Source organism: Giraffa tippelskirchi, chromosome 8, assembly GCF_054371585.1.
Source record: "Giraffa tippelskirchi isolate mGirTip1 chromosome 8, T2T-mGirTip1v1.2.pri, whole genome shotgun sequence".
Taxonomy (NCBI): domain Eukaryota; kingdom Metazoa; phylum Chordata; class Mammalia; order Artiodactyla; family Giraffidae; genus Giraffa; species Giraffa tippelskirchi.
The window spans coordinates 109402603-109420294 of record NC_137282.1 but is presented as its reverse complement, the minus strand read 5'-3'; the positions used below and the strand labels follow the sequence as shown (position 1 = coordinate 109420294).

The window sequence follows — 17692 nt, the reverse complement described above, 5'->3', positions numbered from 1 at the left end:
GATAAAAAGATAACAATGAAAAGTAATATAAAACCCTAGATTGGATCCTGTACTACAGGAAAAAAAATGTTATAAAGGATGTCACCAGAACAAGTGACAAAGTTGTAATACAAACTGCAGAACACTAAATTTCCTAAAGTTGATGACTATATGTGGTTTCAGAAGAGAATATCCTCTGGCTCTTAAGATGTACATATTAAGGTATTAAAGGGTAGAGGAGCAAGATATATGCAATCTACTCAAAAAAATAATTTCATGTGGCAGTGGCTGGAAGAATGTGGCAAAATGTTAAAAATGGGTGGATGCAGGTAGAGGGTATATGCGAGTTCTCCCAATTACTCCCGTAACTTTTCTCTAAGTTTAAAATTATCTAAAAATATCTTAAAAAACAAGCTTTGACTCCATTTACCCACTCTTTCCAATTAATGCTCAATTACCTCATTCCATTCACAGAAACATCTTGAAAGTTGAGTACAATCACCCTGTTTCCCAACCCCACTCCCCCACTATATTCTATGAGACTGAGATTTCCTTGTTGCCAAACCGAATGGTTTCTTCTTGGCCTCATCTTAATTTCTCCACAGTGCTGAAAACAGACAATGATTCTTTCACCTCTTAGCGTGTGACACTATATCTCCTTTGGTTTTCATTTTACCTTGCTGACCCCCCACCCTTAAATATCCCAGGCATCTTTCTCCTATCTACATAATCTATCCAGTTTGTGCCAATGAATAGCCCTTTGAATTGCAGACTCAAGTATCCAACATCTTGTGAGACATATTTACTTGTTTATTAAATGGATATCTCAAACTTTGCTGGCTAAAACAGAACTTGCTTTTCTTCATCTCACTCAAATTTGTTCCTCCTCCAGTTGCCTATTATTAGTAAATGCTGCTAGTGTTCATCCAGTTGTTCATGCCAAAATACCAAGGTGTCATCCTTGATTTCCCTTATATTCTACACTTAAACCATCAATCAATTCTGTCAAAATATACCCTTAAAATATACCTTTAAAATATACTCTGAATCTGACCACTTTTCACCTTTACTGTCTACCATAGCCTGGATACCATTTTCTACAAAAGTAGTCCAGTACTCTCGCCTGGAAAATCCCATGGACGGAGGAGCCTGGTGGGCTGCAGTCCATGGGGTCGCTAAGAGTTGGACACGACACGACTGAGTGACTTCACTTTCACTTTTCACTTTCATGCATTGGAGAAGGCAATGGCAACCCACTCCAGTGTTCTTACCTGGAGAATCCCAGGGACGGGGGAGCCTGGTGGGCTGCCGTCTGTGGGGTCACACAGAGTCGGACATGACTGAAGCGACTTAGCAGCAGCAGCAGCAGCAGTCTAGTATAATTGGTTACCCAGCCTTCCCTCTTGTTCACTTCTAGTTCCATTTTTTGAGATGAAGCAGCAAAAATGATTAAGTTAAAGTTGCAATTATATCTTCTCTCCATCAAAACTGTCCAATGGTTTCTCTTCACAATTAAAAGTAAAAGCTCATATTCTTAGCATGGGCTTCCCTGGTGGCTCAGTTACTGGTAAAGAATTTGCCTGCAATATGGGAGACCTGGGTTCGACCCCTGTGTTGGAAAGATCCCCTGGAGAAGGGAAAGGCTACCCACTCCAGTATTCTGGCCTACAGAATTCCATGGACTGTACAGTCCATGGGGTTGCAAAGAGTTGTATGTGACTGAGCGACTTTCACTTTATTCTTACCATAGCCTACAAAATTGTTCCTAATGTAGGATTCTGTCTCTCTCTGAACTAATCCTAGCAGACTCTGTCCCCCTTTTCCACTATGCTCCACACCAGTTTTCTTATAGTTCCCTGATGTTATGCTTTTTCCTACTTAAGAGTCTTACTTTTGCTTGCTCTATCTTCAAATATTGATACTGCTCACTTCACACTCAGACTGCCTTTCTTAAATGTCATATTTGGCCAGCTATGTTTTCTTCCCTCTCTCTTCTACCCGCTTACTCTATTTCTTCTCACTGCTTTAGTCAGTACCTATTTTTTCCCCTTTCTCTTCATTAGAAGAATCTTTAAATGAAAAATTGGTATCTGCTGCTTCTCACTGCATTAAAGTAAACAAAGTAAACAAATACAGACAAAATTCAAGTTCCCTTCAAGTACCTCTCCTAATCCTGGTCTGTTCCCCAAAGGTACTCTAATATTCGTTTGATGCTGTAACCTTACAGAGCTGTTTTGGGGGCATTTAAATACATGTCTTTATGTCAAAATAAAATGTATTTTACTTCGGTTCTATAAAAACTCATTTAAAGTATGCCTTAGCTTTCCTACTCATTATATTTAGCTCTGGTTTGGTGGTGGTGTAGTCGCTAAGTCATGTCCGACTCTTGTGACTGTAGCCTGCCAGGCTCCTCTGTCCATGGGAATTTGCCAGGCAAGAATACTGGAGTGGGTTGCCATTTGATTTTAATTTTATACCATTACAAATTCATTCTTTTAACAAATATTTACTGTCTATATTCTAGGCACTGTTCTTATTGCAGATAGAGCAATAAAGAAAACAAAGATCTTTGCCCTCCTGGAGCTTACATTCATGTAAGAGAAAGACAATAAACAGAATATTTAGTGCTAACCTTTCTGCAAAGGCCTAGAAAGTAAATTTTCTGTACTTTGCAGACCATGTCCAGGCCAAATACTAAGAATACATCTGTTATATAGTCTTTCTGTTTTACAATCCTTAAAAAAATGTAAAAACCATTCTTAGCTCATAGGCTGTACAAAAACAGGCCACAGGGCAACGGAGATCTAGCCTGTTGACCCCTAATTGTGTGTTAGAAAGTGGTATGTGGCATGTACAAAGTAAAAAAGAATCCAGGATAAGGGGGATAAGGGGTTAGCATGCAGTATTAAACAGTGTTTAGAGAATGTGAGAGCTGAGCAAAGGCCAGTGAGTAAGGAGGGAAAGTGGTAGTGGGAAATGAGGTCAGGGAGGTAAGGAGAAAGGGAAATGGGTTGGGTAGATTATGTAGAGCCTTGTAAGTTATTGTAAGGACTAGATTTTCTGAGTCAAAGGGGGAACTACAGGGCTTTGAATGGAGAATTGACAGAGACTGTATTAATTTGTAAAAGGTTTGCAATGGCTACTATACTGAAGGAAGACTGCTGGCAAGAGGGGGTGGTAGAACAGGGAGACCAGGTAGAATCCTATTTAGGTAATCCAAAAAGATATGATGGTAGTGGTTTAGACCAGGATAAGGGTAGTGAAGAGGGTGAAGCATGGTAAAATTCTGGATATACTTTGATGATATAGGAAAAAAAAAAAAAAGGTTGTCCTGATGGAATGGATGTGTCAAAGAAAGAGCAAAGTCAAGAACAACTCCAGTATTTTAGTGTGAGATACTGGGAGGATGGAGTTGCCATTGACAAACCAAAATGGCGAAGTCTGTGGGTAGAGCCAGTACTGGGAGGAAGTTTAGCAGGTAAGTTATGGACAAGCTGAGCCGGAGGCCTATTATTAGACAGTTAGGTAGAAATGCTGAATAGGAGTTGAATATGTAAGGAATTAGAGAGAGGGGATAAAGATCTAAATTTGGGCACTGCTAACATTTAGATGGCAACTTCCCTGGTGGCTCAGTTGGTAAAGAATCTGCCCACAATGCAGAAGATCTAGGTTCGATCCCTGGGTGGAAAAGATCCCTGGGTGGAGAAGCAAACAGCAACCCACTTGAGTATTCCTGCCTGGAAAATTCCATGGACAGAGGAGCCTGGTGGGCTACAGTCCATGGGGTTGCAAAGAGTCGGACACGACTGAGCGACTGAGCATACATGGCATTTAGACGGTATTTCAAGCCATGAGACTGAATGAGATTACCAATGGAGTGAGCATGTGTGAAACACAAAAAACACGGTCTGAGCCCTGGGGCTCTCCAACACTAAGGAGTCCGTGTAAAGAAAGACAAAGGAGAATTACAAAGAGCCAGCACTGAGGTAGGAGATAACCAGGGGTGTGAGTTATCCTGCAAAACAAAGAAGAAAGTGTTTCAAGATTAAGAGAAATAACTCTGTCAAATGTTGCTGACAGGTCAAGTAAGATGAACAGACTCAATAACATATGGCATCTGGCCACATGGAAGTTACTGGAGAAACTAAGGAATTGTCTCAGCTCAGAATGGTGCAAAGGCCTGACTGGAATGGGTTTGACAGAGTATGGGAGGAGAAAACGGCAACAGCAAATAGACAACTCTTTCAGGGAATAATGCCGCAAAAGGAAACCAAAAATACGGGGAAACAGGTGGTGAAGAGTGGATCAATTTTTTTTTTTTTTAACATAGTAGAAACAATAGCTTGTCTCTTTGCTGACAGAAATAATCCAGTAAGGAAAAAATTAATGTGGAAGGACAGAGCTGAAGCAATTCCTTGAGCAGATGATAGAGGAGAAAGGATGGGATCTAATACAAAAGCAGAGATAAGAACATAGAACAGCTCATCTAAGATAACAAGCAAGGAGACAGCATGTATTGACACAGATGATCGTAGCTGACGGGGTGGTGGAAGTGTGTGGAAGTTTGCTAACTGCTTCAGTTTTCTTAACAAAATAGGAAGTAAGGTAATGAACTGAAAATGAGGATGGGAAAAGATATGCTGGAGGTTTGAAGAAAAGAAGATACGAAATAGTTATTGAGAAAAGTGGGAAAGTGAACAGACTAGGAAAATACAGTATAATCAACAGGTAGCATAACAATTCACACGAGGTACGTGGTTATGTGTGGCTGTGTTTTCTTCTAGCCATACTAAGATATCCAGGGGCAGGTGCAAAGCAAGCAGAGAGCTGGTTTTAACCAGTGTGTGGTTCTATTAAACAAGCGAAGAGCAAGGGAGTCATCCAAAGGAGTGATTAACCGTGGAATTTAAACTGAGTAAGAAAGGAAGTAAAAACATCAAGAGGGTGAGTGGCAGGGACACAGTAATAGGATCAACAAACTGACGATTCCACTGGGGTAAAGAGAAAGTCGGGGCTGAGATACTAACTAGGAGTGAAGTACTACAATAGGAAGTATGGTCAAAGAGTAGAAAACATGAAATAGTAACCACAGAGGGACTGCAGTTATTGACCAATGCAAGAGGGAACCACTTTGGGAATGAGTGACTGAGATAAGAGAGTAGAAAGGAACACTGGAGGAAAAATCAGATATATTTATTCTAATTTCAATATAAAGACTGAGTGGTATTAAACAGAGGGGCAAGAGCCTGGAGCGAAAATAAGAGAGAAATGAGGAGGAATGACCTTAATGTTAGCAGTTGATAGCAATCATAAAGGGAAGTAGTCACATAATCTGAGGACATAATCCAAAACTAAGGATTTTTAGGCAGAAAGGCGGGAGAACAGTAGCTTTGTCGAGCTTTGGATTTTGCAGATGAAGGCACAGTAAAAGAATATGAAGAGCTGAGATGGGGGTTCAAAAAAAAAAAAAAAGGAGCCAAATATAGACCTTTTAATGATCCAGAGTGGAGGAGATAAAAGGTGACCTAGAAGTCTGGAGGTTCTGTGGCTACTGACAAAGACTTCCTCGAATATATATGATTCCTGATATACCCATGTGTTTCTCTAAGAAATAGAAACTGCTCAGGTCGAAAATGTTTTTACTTGAAAATTAAAATGGCTGTACTGATTTAGTCAATGTTTGAGTTTGCCTACAACCTTATCAATACATTCTACATTCTTATCACTTTTGCCAATCTGATGGGTAAAAAAAATTTTCACTGTTTCACTTTCCATTTCCCTATTGGTGGGACAGAGCATTAATTTCATGATTATTGGCTAGCTGTATTTCCTTGTCTATGAATTTGCCCATTTAAAAAACTGAATCCTCTTATTAGTTTAGAGCACCTAAAAATAACCTATTTTTCTGTTCTTAATGAATCACACAAATCAACACTGCATATTTCTTGTTTCAAATCTTTCAATGGCTCATGCTAGGGCAATACAAGGTTCAGTAGGTATCTCCTCCTGAAATCCTTCTACTATATACTAGCGATTCTACTTCAGTTGTTCAGTTGTGTCTGACTCTTTGTGACCCCATGGACTGTAGCACGTCAGGCTTCCCTGTCCATCATCAACTCCTGGAGCTTACTCAAATTCATGTCCATCAAGTCGGTGATGCCATCCAACCATTTCATCCTCTGTCGTCCCCTTCTTCTCCTTAAAGCCTACCAATCAAATCTAGTCACACCACTTGGTTTCCATATAGTCTATGGTTGCTTTTGCACTACAGTGGCTAAGTTTGGTTTGTCTACAAAGCAGAAAATATTTATAGGGTCTCACCAGATTTGTATCATAAAAGCTTTACCTACACTTCATTGCACTTTTTTGTTTACATATCTCTCTCTACAGTAGTATCTAAATCTCTTGAGAAAAAGGGACAATCTCAGCACTAAAAATGCTCACTAAATGCATAAAGGGCACATGAAGTCCTCCATAATTTGGCCATCTTTCCATCATTTTCCTACTTGCCAGCTAAAATAAACTATATTTTTACTTCATAAGTATTTTTCAAAAACATTATTTCTAATGGCAGTATAATGATCAATGTTTTGTATTCATTTACTTACAATTTTGATGGATACCACTTATTGCTAATTATTTATTTGCATCTATTTTGTACACTCACAATCTGGTGAAGTATTTCTCTCTCCTAATTCCCTCCCTAGTAAAGACAAAAGCAATCGAATCTTGACCTTTCTGGGATCAATTTTTTCATCTGTAGTGGTTACTTTGGTACCTGAGGTTTCAGGGACTTCACCAATAATTATTTCACTAATGGCTTCAGAGTGCTTCAAAGTCAACTACAAAATGCAACTCAAAAAAATTTTTTTTGCTTTAGTTTTCAGTATAAAATTATTCTCACACACCTTGTCGATACTCTTATTCTCCTTAACTGGAACATATTTTTTTCTTTTCTATTAAGACTTCAGTTGACACTTTGCCAGGGATTTCACTAAACATGTTTTTCAATTTAGTTATTTAACGGGCCTTTGTCATTTCTCTTGACCCTCAAATTTGGTGGATTTGTTTTCTCCTCCTCTAGAGGTCTTTACTAAGAGCGTTTCACCCACATATGCTTGCTGCAATCATTTTAGAAACCAGCTTTATATACTCCTTAACAATTACACCTCATCCTGGTAAGCAGTTCTTTTTATTTTTTTTCCTTTTTAAAATACACCTGGATAGTTAAAACTTTGCAAGAGCTCAGTTTACTATCTTCAAAATGTGCTCTATGGGGCTTCCCTGGTGGCTCAGCAGTAAAGAATCCGCCTGCCAATGCAGGAAACATGGGTTCTATCCCTGGTCCGGAAGATCCCACCTGCCGCGGAGCAACTAAGCCCTGAGCTCCACAACTACCAAGTCTGTGCTCTAGAGCCCTGGAACCACAACCACTGAAGCCTGCATGCCCTAGAGCCCGTGCTCTGCAACAAAAGAAGCCACTGCAACAAGAAGCCTGCACACCGCCAAGTACAGAGCAGCATCCGCTCCCCGCAACTCGAGAAAAGCCCGAGAAGCACTGAAGACGGAGAGCAGCCAAAAATAAATACGCTAATTAATTAAAAAAAAAAAATGTGGTCTATGATCTATAGTTAATCGAGTCACTGTTAGAGTGAACTATAAAACTCATTTTAAGATTCTGTATTCATTCAATGTATACATATATTCACTATAAGATTCTGAATATGTGTGTCACATAAAACTACAAATAAAAGAACATGGTGTTTCATAATCATGCAGATCTAGATTCAGATTCAGCCATGAACACTCTTGAGTCTCTGGGCAAACTACTTACCTACTGATACTTCAGTTCTTCCATAAGTAAAATGGAAGTAACTATCAAGTGTAAAGCAACAGGGGGCTAGGATAATTAGCATAATGTATGTAAAAGTAATAATGGATGCTAAATGACTACAAATGATGACTATTATATTACATCATCATATCATAGAAAAAAAATGTTAATTCACTCTCTCTTCCCTTCCAACTCAAGCAAAAGGGCAATAAATGCTGTGCTCCTCAATTTAATTCCATTATTAAATTCCCTTAAGTAAAAGCAGTTTGGCAATATGAACTGAGTTTTTGGATGTTCATATACACTGATGCAATATTTTCACTTTGGGAAATCTATTTTTATGAAATAATCTAAAACACAGAAACTGTTTTATGTATAAGGATGTTCACTGTAGTGTTTATTATAACTGCAAAAATATAATAAAAGAAACTTGCTAACTGTCCAACAGCAAAACGCTTAATTATGAGAAATTCATAACAACATCATGTGGTCATTTAAAAAGATGCTGACAAAATAATTTGATAGCATGTCAGAATGCTTATGGTGCTAGGTGAAAAAAGCAACATTATTAATATTAAAGACTGTACAAAAATCAAATAAACTGAGAAAAAATATTGGAAGGAAATGTATCAAAGGGCTTAATTACCTCATGGTCCTCATATTTGTGATTATTATTTCATGGTTGCTTTCTATAGTTTTCTAAAATACCAATGACCATGTCAAAGATGATGATAATAACAGTTATTATTTATGAAGTGTTTACTACATGCCAGGCCCAGTTCTAAGAACTTATTGTATTACACTGAAAAGACTTGCTTTGTTTTAAAATTTTTACCATTAAAAAGACATACGTTGATTCTAATCTCATAGTCTTTCAGATGTCAGATTTCCTTCAGCTTTCCTTCAATTCTGAGTTCAAATATTTGCTCAGCTATCAGGTGCCATTTTGGAATAAGATGTAGCCACCATTCCTGTATTGGTTCTATCTACTGCAGAAAATTCTAAGACAAATCTGCACCTAATTTCCTGTTCTAGTATCTCATTTAACCATTAAGATTCTAGAACTCTTAACATTATTACACAGTACTTCAAATAATTCTAGTAAGGAGGTCTTGAAATAAGCAAACACGGCTTCTGAAAACTCTTTCCCACCCTAACACCCATCTGTGTATGCATGCTAAGTCGCTTCAGTCATGTCCTGACTCTTTGGGACCCTATGGATTTAGCCTGTCCATGCATGTTCCAGGCAAGAATAGTGCAATAGGTTGCCATGCCCTCCTCCAAGGGATCTTTCTGACCCAGAGACTGAACCGGAGTCTCCTGAGGTTCCTGCATTGCAGGCAGATTCTTTACCACTGACCCACCCGGGAAGCCCAACACCCATCTATAGAATACAAATCTACAGTTACCACTTCTGCAAACCTCTGTCTTCCACTGTCAACTCCTCACCCTCTACAATCCAAGAGACTTCTCTTACCTGCCAGCATTCACCAAAGAGCTATCATAGCACTGGCTGAATGGAACCAACTAAGAAAGATTTTCAACACCTGGGGAATTTAGCTGTCTCTTTGCTGTCTCCGATCCTACCTTTCTGAAGGTGGAATTATTCTCCACCGTTTCTAAAAACTTCTCACTTTGATTTTCTCAGCTTTTTTCACCCTTTTGTTTTTTAGGAACAAGATCTCTTTGGCACTAATATGTATTCAAATATCATTAGGAAAAATATTCATAATTTATATCCTTCGCAAATAACTCCCACTTATTGCTGTGTTCTTCTCTGCAGTTTACATTTGATAAATTTATTTCATTATATATGTCACTTGGTTTGGCTTCCTTTATAACCAAATTCCTTTTCTTAAAAACAATGTCTGAAGTAATCCAACATGGTTAACTGCAAGCAATTCTTCTAAACATAATACATTTATATTTCAATGCAGTTCATTTATAGGATTTAGAAAAACAGAGTTCATGAGATGGCTTTAACATTATATAAAAAACTAGTCATAAAAACAATGGATACAAAAAGTTTTGATAATGTAAAGATTTACAACCGGAATCGTATATATTTTTACCAAAATCTTATCCTGCTCACAATATAGAATGATAATAAGCTATACTACTTTAAAATATTTTAAGATACTTCTGTGGGGGGAATTCAGTAATTCCCTGAATATCTAGGATGAAAATGTAACAACATCAAGGCTGATCTGGTAGGGGCCTCTTTTAGGTAAAAGAAAATGGATCACTGATAGTTCATTAGAGTCCCATTAAAGTAGGTGAACTGCCAAACTGTTACGCATTTATGCATTGCATACACTGAAGAGTAAAAAAGAAATCTGCACCTTCAAGCTAGTATTTCTTCTTCGCAGTTGCAAGTTTTCAACCTGGCAGAGTCATTCTCTAAGAATAGGTGCAGGAGAGGGTAAAAATGGAAAACAGAATTGATTTCAAAAAACAGAATCCTCCCCTGATTGAGTATAACTTATTTACCATTCTAATATGAAAAGCTTTGACAAAATAGAGAAACTTAAAACCAAAAGTAACTTTTGTTATCCTAAAAACGAGCATGTCAGGACAGCCATTTTACAGTCTTACATTTTCAAATACCTACTACACGATACAACTTGTATTTTAAAAAAACATCTTTCCTTTAGGTAAAAAAAAAAAAAGCACCATTTATACACTCATCATTGAAGTTACAAGCTTCAAGGCAGGGTTGCTACTGAGCTTCTTAACACAACTGTCAAAATCAATTTGTGGACAGTCTCCAACTTAAATTTTCTATATTTTTATCTGTGGAAGAACGGAGCTGATTAGTGATGGTTCAGGTAACGCACTTAAAACTATGCAATCCTTGTAAAATCCAGTTGATTCTTAAAAACTGAAAACAAGTTAACAAGCGATTGCTTTCAAAAGGAAGAAAACCATTCCCCAAACAGGTTGCTTGCGGCGTGGGTCCGCTTCTCAGCGGCAGTTCCCTGGGGCGTGTTCGCGTAGAAGCACAGAAGGGCAGAAGTGCAAAAAACACACACCCACGCAAAACCCGTACAGTTACAAACATTAAAATTATGTAAACATGTCGTGAAACCACGAGTCCCCAAGGGGAAAAAAGCCGCCGGAGCGTGGAGGCGGCGGTGCGCGCGGGCCCGGGACAGCCGAGCAGACGGGGCAGGGCGGGGACAAAGGGCGGGCATCCGGGGCAGCGCCCGACGACGCCCAGAACCCGCGGGGAGCAGCTGCCCCGGGGCAGCGGCTGCGGCCCCCAGAGCCCTCAAACGCCGCGGTTTAGTCAGCTCCCTGAGGCGCAGACCTTCTTCCTGCCACCCCCCAGGGGCTACGGGCCCTCACCTCGGACACCTGAAGAGCCGCCGCCCGCCCCCTGTCCGGACCCCCAAGGACAGCAGCTGTTGGGCTTAGAACCGCGCCGCCGCCGCCGCCGGGCTCCAAACGGCCAGGCTGGCACCGACAAGGCGGCGGCGCCTCTCCCCGCGGCCGTCAGGCAGCTTGCGAACAGCTCCCCTCGGCTCCCTCCCTCCAGTCCGGGGCCGCGCACCCTCACGCCACCTACCCGGTCCCACACCATCCCAGAGGCGTCCGGCGCTCGGGCCCTCTGCCGAAGCGGCGCTGCCTCCCGTCCGGGGCCTGAAATGGCTGCGGAACAAAGAGAATCTGGGCTCCGGCGAGCGCCGGTCCGATTGGACGGGGGGCGGGGCCCGCCGCGGGAACGTTCGGCGGCGGTCGCCTTGGCAACAGCGCAGGGGCTGGGAAAACCGCGGCCGGGGACTGCGGGGCCTGAGGACCTGCGCCCGGCGGCGCGTGGCAGCGGTTTCTAAGCCCGCGCTGCAGCCACGGGCCTCGGGCCTCGGCTAGCTGCCGGGCTCCAGCTCCCGCCTCCTGCGGCCGGCTCGCGGGCCCGAGCCTGCAGCTCAAGGAGGAGCCGCTGCTGACGCTGCTCTGTACTGCGAGGCCTCGGCCAAAATGGCCCTGCAAGTGTGGCTGCCTCCGAGCACGACGGCCCTTCCTGGGGACCAACTCCAAAGTGACAGCCCTGCCCCGGGAGCCTATTTAATACCGAACGTGCCGCATATTCCACAATAGTACAGTTCCATCGCCGCTGGTAAAAAGCAGGAATGGCTTCAATGGACAGATAGGGTGGACGCTTGTCCGCGAATATTACAGGATAGCTTTTGAGGTATGCTGCGTCTAACACATCGACTGCTATGTCGGTGAAATTAAATGCTTTCTAAAATTAGGTTTTACGTCTTCAGGCGCGTATTCATATAAAAGTGTCGTCTCTTGCTGTTAGAAATAACAGGTTCTCCTCTCTGTAACAGGCCATCATGAGAAATTAAAATGTCTTCTGTTTTCTGAACAGAAAAATATTTATACTTTATATAAATGAGTATATAAAGGTAGACGTTTTATATACTCATTTATAGTAATAGTAGTGACTAGATAAATAGTTCCCTTCCCCACATTATTCTTACATATAAATTTACTATATGTGAATATTTTAAATTTGCATAGCTAGATCCTAATTTCCTAAGGTGAAGTTGCTGCTGATAATATTCTTCCTCACGTGGTCACTATGTGTAAAAATACCAGCAGTTTTGATTATCCTACTTGCAAATGCTGTATACGTTTTGAAAATGTGTGGTGGTTGTTGCCTTCCAGGTATATTCTAGATAAAATTGTAGTACCAATACTAGAAAGTGTTTTTCATACTGAGACATCTTATTTGTTAATAAACTTGTTAATTTTTATTTGCAACAACAATCATTTTATGAAAGAATGTTTATTTAACTTAAACTTTGAGTACAAAAGGAGCATTTCTATCATTAGGAAATTGAACATAGCAGAAAAAATATTTTAAATAACTAAAATATTTATCATTATGATTAACATTTTCTAACAGTAATTCAATAGCAGTTGCATGCAGTAGTGTGAAGCAAAAAGAGGCCCCTGAAATAGGAATAGATTACCAAAAGAAAAAAAAATCTTAATGTCAACCTTCCTAACTGGTAGTTGAGTATATCTGCAGGGATATTTATCCAAAATATGTATATTTATCCAAATAACAAATGGTATATTTCTGCATTTGAGAAGTCCTGTCATGGAATAGGGAGCCTTATTCTCGACAAATCAGGGTGTATGTGGTACTTGTATGCTACTTTGCTAAAGAAAAATAACAGGAATACTTTTAAAATGTGTAGAATTAGCAAATAATGATGGGTGTAAAGATTTATTGATTAAGCAATTACTAAGGAATTTGCCTAACAGTTTGGAAATAGTTGAATTGGAAAGAAGTAAAGTATTATTTAATGTATGTGAGAAGATTTATTGACCAAGATATTTTGAAAGGAAAAAATACTGATTATTAATGTTTTGAAATTGAGACTAGGCAAATTAAATATCCATTCTTTTATAAAATATAAATGAAAATGAATTAAAATTTTAATATAAAATAGTTCTGTATTGGATACAGAGATATTTAGACATGTAGCCTTTTAATATTTGCCCTTTAGGTTAAATTAAAAATACGTGTTTTAAACAGTAAATCTTCTTATCATTAACAGGGATTTATTAACACAGCTTATTTTATTTTAAATTTCCTGTTATTTTTTCCTCTTGGCACAATTAGCCAAATGAAGTAGCATCTAATCCAGGAGTGTTTTCTCTTTACACCCAAATACAGTACAACAATGCTCATGTGATAAACTTTTAAGAATTGTTGGTATTTTTAATGACATATACTGAAATTAAAAATAGTAAATTAACTTTGAGTTTAACTTCAGAACCGTTACAGATATCATATTTTAAATTTCTGTATTAAAATTTATTTCTTAGGTAAAAAAAATGACCAAGATAAAATCAAAGCATGATAGAAGTTACAAAATAGCATTAAGAGAGAAAACATACCTATAAGCTTTCACCTTGGAAAGAAAAGATGCTTACTCTGTAGGTTGTAGCACTGTCAAAACAAGCATGAATCTCAGAAACAGAGGCTCTGTATGCACTTACAGACACTTTCAGTGTGGTCCTTCTGAGCTTCGCTTTGTCTTAAAACAAGATTAAATAAGATAAAGTATATTAGGAGCTCATTAGCAGAGTGCCTGACAGATAGTTGGAGGGCAATAAAAGATAGTATTATTAGGTATTAACACATATAAAAGAGCAGATGTTTGAGAAGGAGGAATGGTTATTGAAAAAATAATAGGTCTTGAAATCCAGAAATTGTTAAATATTTTTAATAGTCAATTATTAGTGAGTATATAGAAACTCAGTAAGATAATTGAAACTATCTATTGGATACAGGGAAGCTTCTAAAATAGAAAACTTCTGAGAAATGTTTCCATTTTATACTTCTGGAAAGTTGTGGATTCTCAGTAGATCCTTTAACACTAGGTAGTTTAAAGAATTGCCTTCCATTGCAATATGTTCAGATTGGCAATAAGGTAAAAACATTTAAAAATAACTATATAGAGGAATTTAATTCAAGTGTTGGAAAAGGACAGTTGTATTCAATATTCAGATATTTGTGAATAATCTATAAGCATTTCTCACTTAAAGCAAACCCAATTTATAGTTTTAATGTACAGAAGAGATATACAAGAGAATTATTATTAACTGGGAAAGGATTAACTTCAAAGTTCCTTTAACTATTAATATCTCCTAGTGATTAAAATATGATTCTATTTATAAAAATGTCTACTTCTGCTTCTGGAAAGATGGAGTAGACCTACTTTTTGCTCTTCTTACAAAGAACAGCTAAAATCTTTGAACATTACACACAAAACAAGCATACATTTTACACATAAAGCATTACACATATGTTACACATAAAACATCCATGAAAGAGAGAAAACAGACCAGCTAAGTTCCCGGAAACCCAAGGAATACAAAAATTAGTTACCTGAGTTTTCTTTTTGCCTCATAGATCCCAGACTTGAAACTGAAGAAGCTGGCTACTTGGAAGCATCTATGGTGCAGACCAAGAAAGACCCAGAAAATATTCCTCTCTTTAGCTGAAGGACCAGTAAAGGGGAAGTATAGTGGACCAAAAACATTTAGACAATAAATTCTCTACTCCAGACAAAAGCTATGAAAAAAATATGACTCCTCCTCTCCCCTAATTCATGCTAGCAAAGGGCTGGTGGAGAGCCTAGACTTTCACCTCAACTTCCCCTTGCCTCTTCTGGTGTCAGAGAAAGGTAAATAGGGAGTTAGGACATTCATCCCACTAACCAGTAATGAGAAGCCTCCTATCTTGGGTGTCAATGGAGGCCAAATAGGGAACTTGGACTTCTTCTCCAACTTGGCAGTAATGAGGTGGTGTCTGCTCCCCACCCCCACTTCTTGGAATGCTGTGTCAGAAAAAGCCAGCTAAAATAAAAGATTTAAATAAGATCTAAAATCTCATAGTACAATACCCTCAATATCTAGATTTCACCTGAAAATCAATGATCATTTAACGAACTAGGAAGATTTAAAACTGTATATAAAAAAGACAATAAATGATAAGACCAAGATGAGAGGGTTGTTAGAATATCTGACAAAGATTTTAAAGCAGAGAAATCTGAGAAATGTTTCTCTCAACAGCTACAAAAACACTTGAGACAGAAAAAGACAATTTTCAGCAAAGTAATAGGAAATATTAAAAAGAACCCATGGAAACTTTAGAACTAAAAATTGAATAATTAACTAAGATCATGGCATCCGGTCCCATCATTTCATGGCAAATAGAAGGGGAAAGAGGAGAAGCAGTGACAGATTTCTTCCTGTGCTCTGAAATCACTGCGGATGGTGACTGCAGTCATGAAATTAGAAGATGATTGCTTCTTGGAAGGAAAGCTATGACAAATCTAGACAGTGTGTTAAAGAGCAAAGACATCACTTTGCCAACAAAGGTCTATATAGTCAAGGCTATGGTCTTTCCAGTAGTCATGTATGGATGTGAGAATTGAACCATAAAGAAGGCAGAGTGCTGAAGAATTAATGCTTTTGAACTGTGGTGTTGAGAGTCCCTTGGACTTCAAGGAGATCAAACCAATCAATGCTAAAGGAAATCAACCCTGAATACTCATTGGAAGGACTGATGCTGAAGCTGAAGCTCTAATACTTTGGCCACCTGATGTGAACAGCCGACTCATTGGAAAAGACCCCGATGCTGGGAAAGATTGAATGAAGGCAGAAGGAGAAGAGGGTATCAGAGAATGAGATGGTTGGATGGCATCACTGATTTAATGGACATGAGCTTGGGGAAACTCTGGGAGGTGGTGAAGAACAGGGAGGCCTGGCATACTGCAGTCTGTGGGGTCACAAAGAGTCAAATGTGACTTGGTGACTGAACAACATTAACAGAAAACTAAGTGGATGGGTTTAACAACACAATGGAGGAGTACAAGGAAAGAATCCGTGAACCTGTAGATAGATAAATAGAAATTGCTGCTAAGTCGCTTCAGTCATGTCCTACTCTGTGCGACCCCATAGACGGCAGCCCACCAGGCTCCGCCGTCCCTGGGATTCTCCAGGCAAGAACACTGGAGTGGGTTGCCATTTCCTATATTATCCAATCTAATAATAGAAAGAAAATGGATTAAAAAAAAAATGAGCAGAGTTTCATGGAGTTAAGTGACTAACTAAAGATCTAACATTCATGTCATCAGGGTCCTGGAAAGAGAAAAGAAAGAAGGTGGGGCTAAAAATATTCAAATAATAGCTGAAAACTTCTGAAATTTGACAAAAGACATAAATCTACAGTGTATTTTCAATGAAGGTCCCCAAACAGCTAAATGAGGGCAAGAGTGTTTTCAACAAATAGTGCTGGGACAACTGAGTATCCATATGCACCATTTACAAAATTTAACTACCTTGTACCATTTACAAAATTTAACTCAGAGTGGATCATAGAACTAAATTTAAGAGCTAAAACTATAAAATTCTTGGAAGGAAACATGGAAGTAGATATTTGTACCTTGTGTTGGGAAAAGACTTCTTAGATATGCCACCAAAAGCACAAACAACAAAAGAAAATACTAGATAAATTGGACTTCAATAAAATTTAAAACTTTTGTGCTTCAAAGGATACCATAAAGAAAGTGAAAAGGCTACCCATAGAATAGGAAAAAGATATTTGCAAGTCACATATCTGATAGACTTTTTCTAGAATAAAGAACTCATATTTCAATAATATAAAGACAAATAATCTAGTTTAAAATAGGCAAAAGATCTGTATAGGCATCTCTCCAAATAAGACACATAGATTGCCAATAAGCATTTGAAAAGGTGCTCAATCTCATTAGCTATTGTTCAGTTGCCCAGTTGTGGGCAACTGGGCAAACTAGACTCTTTGCGACCCCATGGACTATAGCATGCCAGACCTCCCTGTCCCTCACCATCTCCCAAAGTTTGCCCAAGTTCATGTCCATTGCTTTGGTGATACCATCCAGCCATCTCATCTTCTGACAGCCAACTCATTGGAAAAGACCCTGATGCTGGGAAAGATTGAAGACAGAAGGAGAAGAGGGCAACAGAGGCCTCTGACACCCTCTTCTGCCTTCAATTTTTCCCAGCTTCGGGACTTTTCCAATGAGTCGTCTGTTTGCATCAGATGACCGAAATACTGGAGCTTCAGCTTCAGCATCAGTCCTTCCAACGAGTATTCAGGGTTGATTTCCCTTAAGATTGACTGGTTTGATCTGCTTGCTGTCTAAGGAGTCTTCTCCAGCACCACAGTTTGAAGGCACCAATTCTTTGGTGCTCTGCCTGCTTTATGGTCCAGCTATCACAACCGGATGTGACGACTGGGAAGACCATAGCCTTGACTATATGGACCTTTGTCGGCAGAGTAATGTCTCTGCTTTTCAACACACTGTCTAG

General features: G+C 39.2%; 1 protein-coding gene and 1 long non-coding RNA gene across 9 annotated transcripts in view; one reads left to right on the top strand and one right to left on the bottom strand.

The window, feature by feature from the left end:
* Positions 1-11473, bottom strand: part of TNPO1 (transportin 1) — a 91121-nt gene extending 79648 nt beyond the window's left edge. For 5 of the 8 annotated variants that reach the window (XR_014061777.1, XR_014061782.1, XM_081518519.1 and 2 more), the window contains exon 1: positions 11382-11473. Coding sequence is in view for 3 of the 8 variants with exons in the window: in XM_081518519.1 (XP_081374645.1) it covers positions 11382-11396 (15 nt within the window). In the remaining 5 variants the exon portion in view is untranslated. Of the gene's footprint in view, positions 1-8664; positions 8802-11381 lie in introns of those variants that run through there. The other 3 variants (XR_014061780.1, XM_081518523.1, XM_081518526.1) reach the window with 1 other exon arrangement.
* A 112-nt stretch (positions 11474-11585) lies between these two features.
* On the top strand, positions 11586-15438 carry LOC145516822 (uncharacterized). Its single transcript, XR_014061789.1, has 2 exons — positions 11586-12005; positions 14751-15438. It is a non-coding gene; the product is annotated as an uncharacterized LOC145516822 (long non-coding RNA).
* Positions 15439-17692: the final 2254 nt, after the last annotated feature.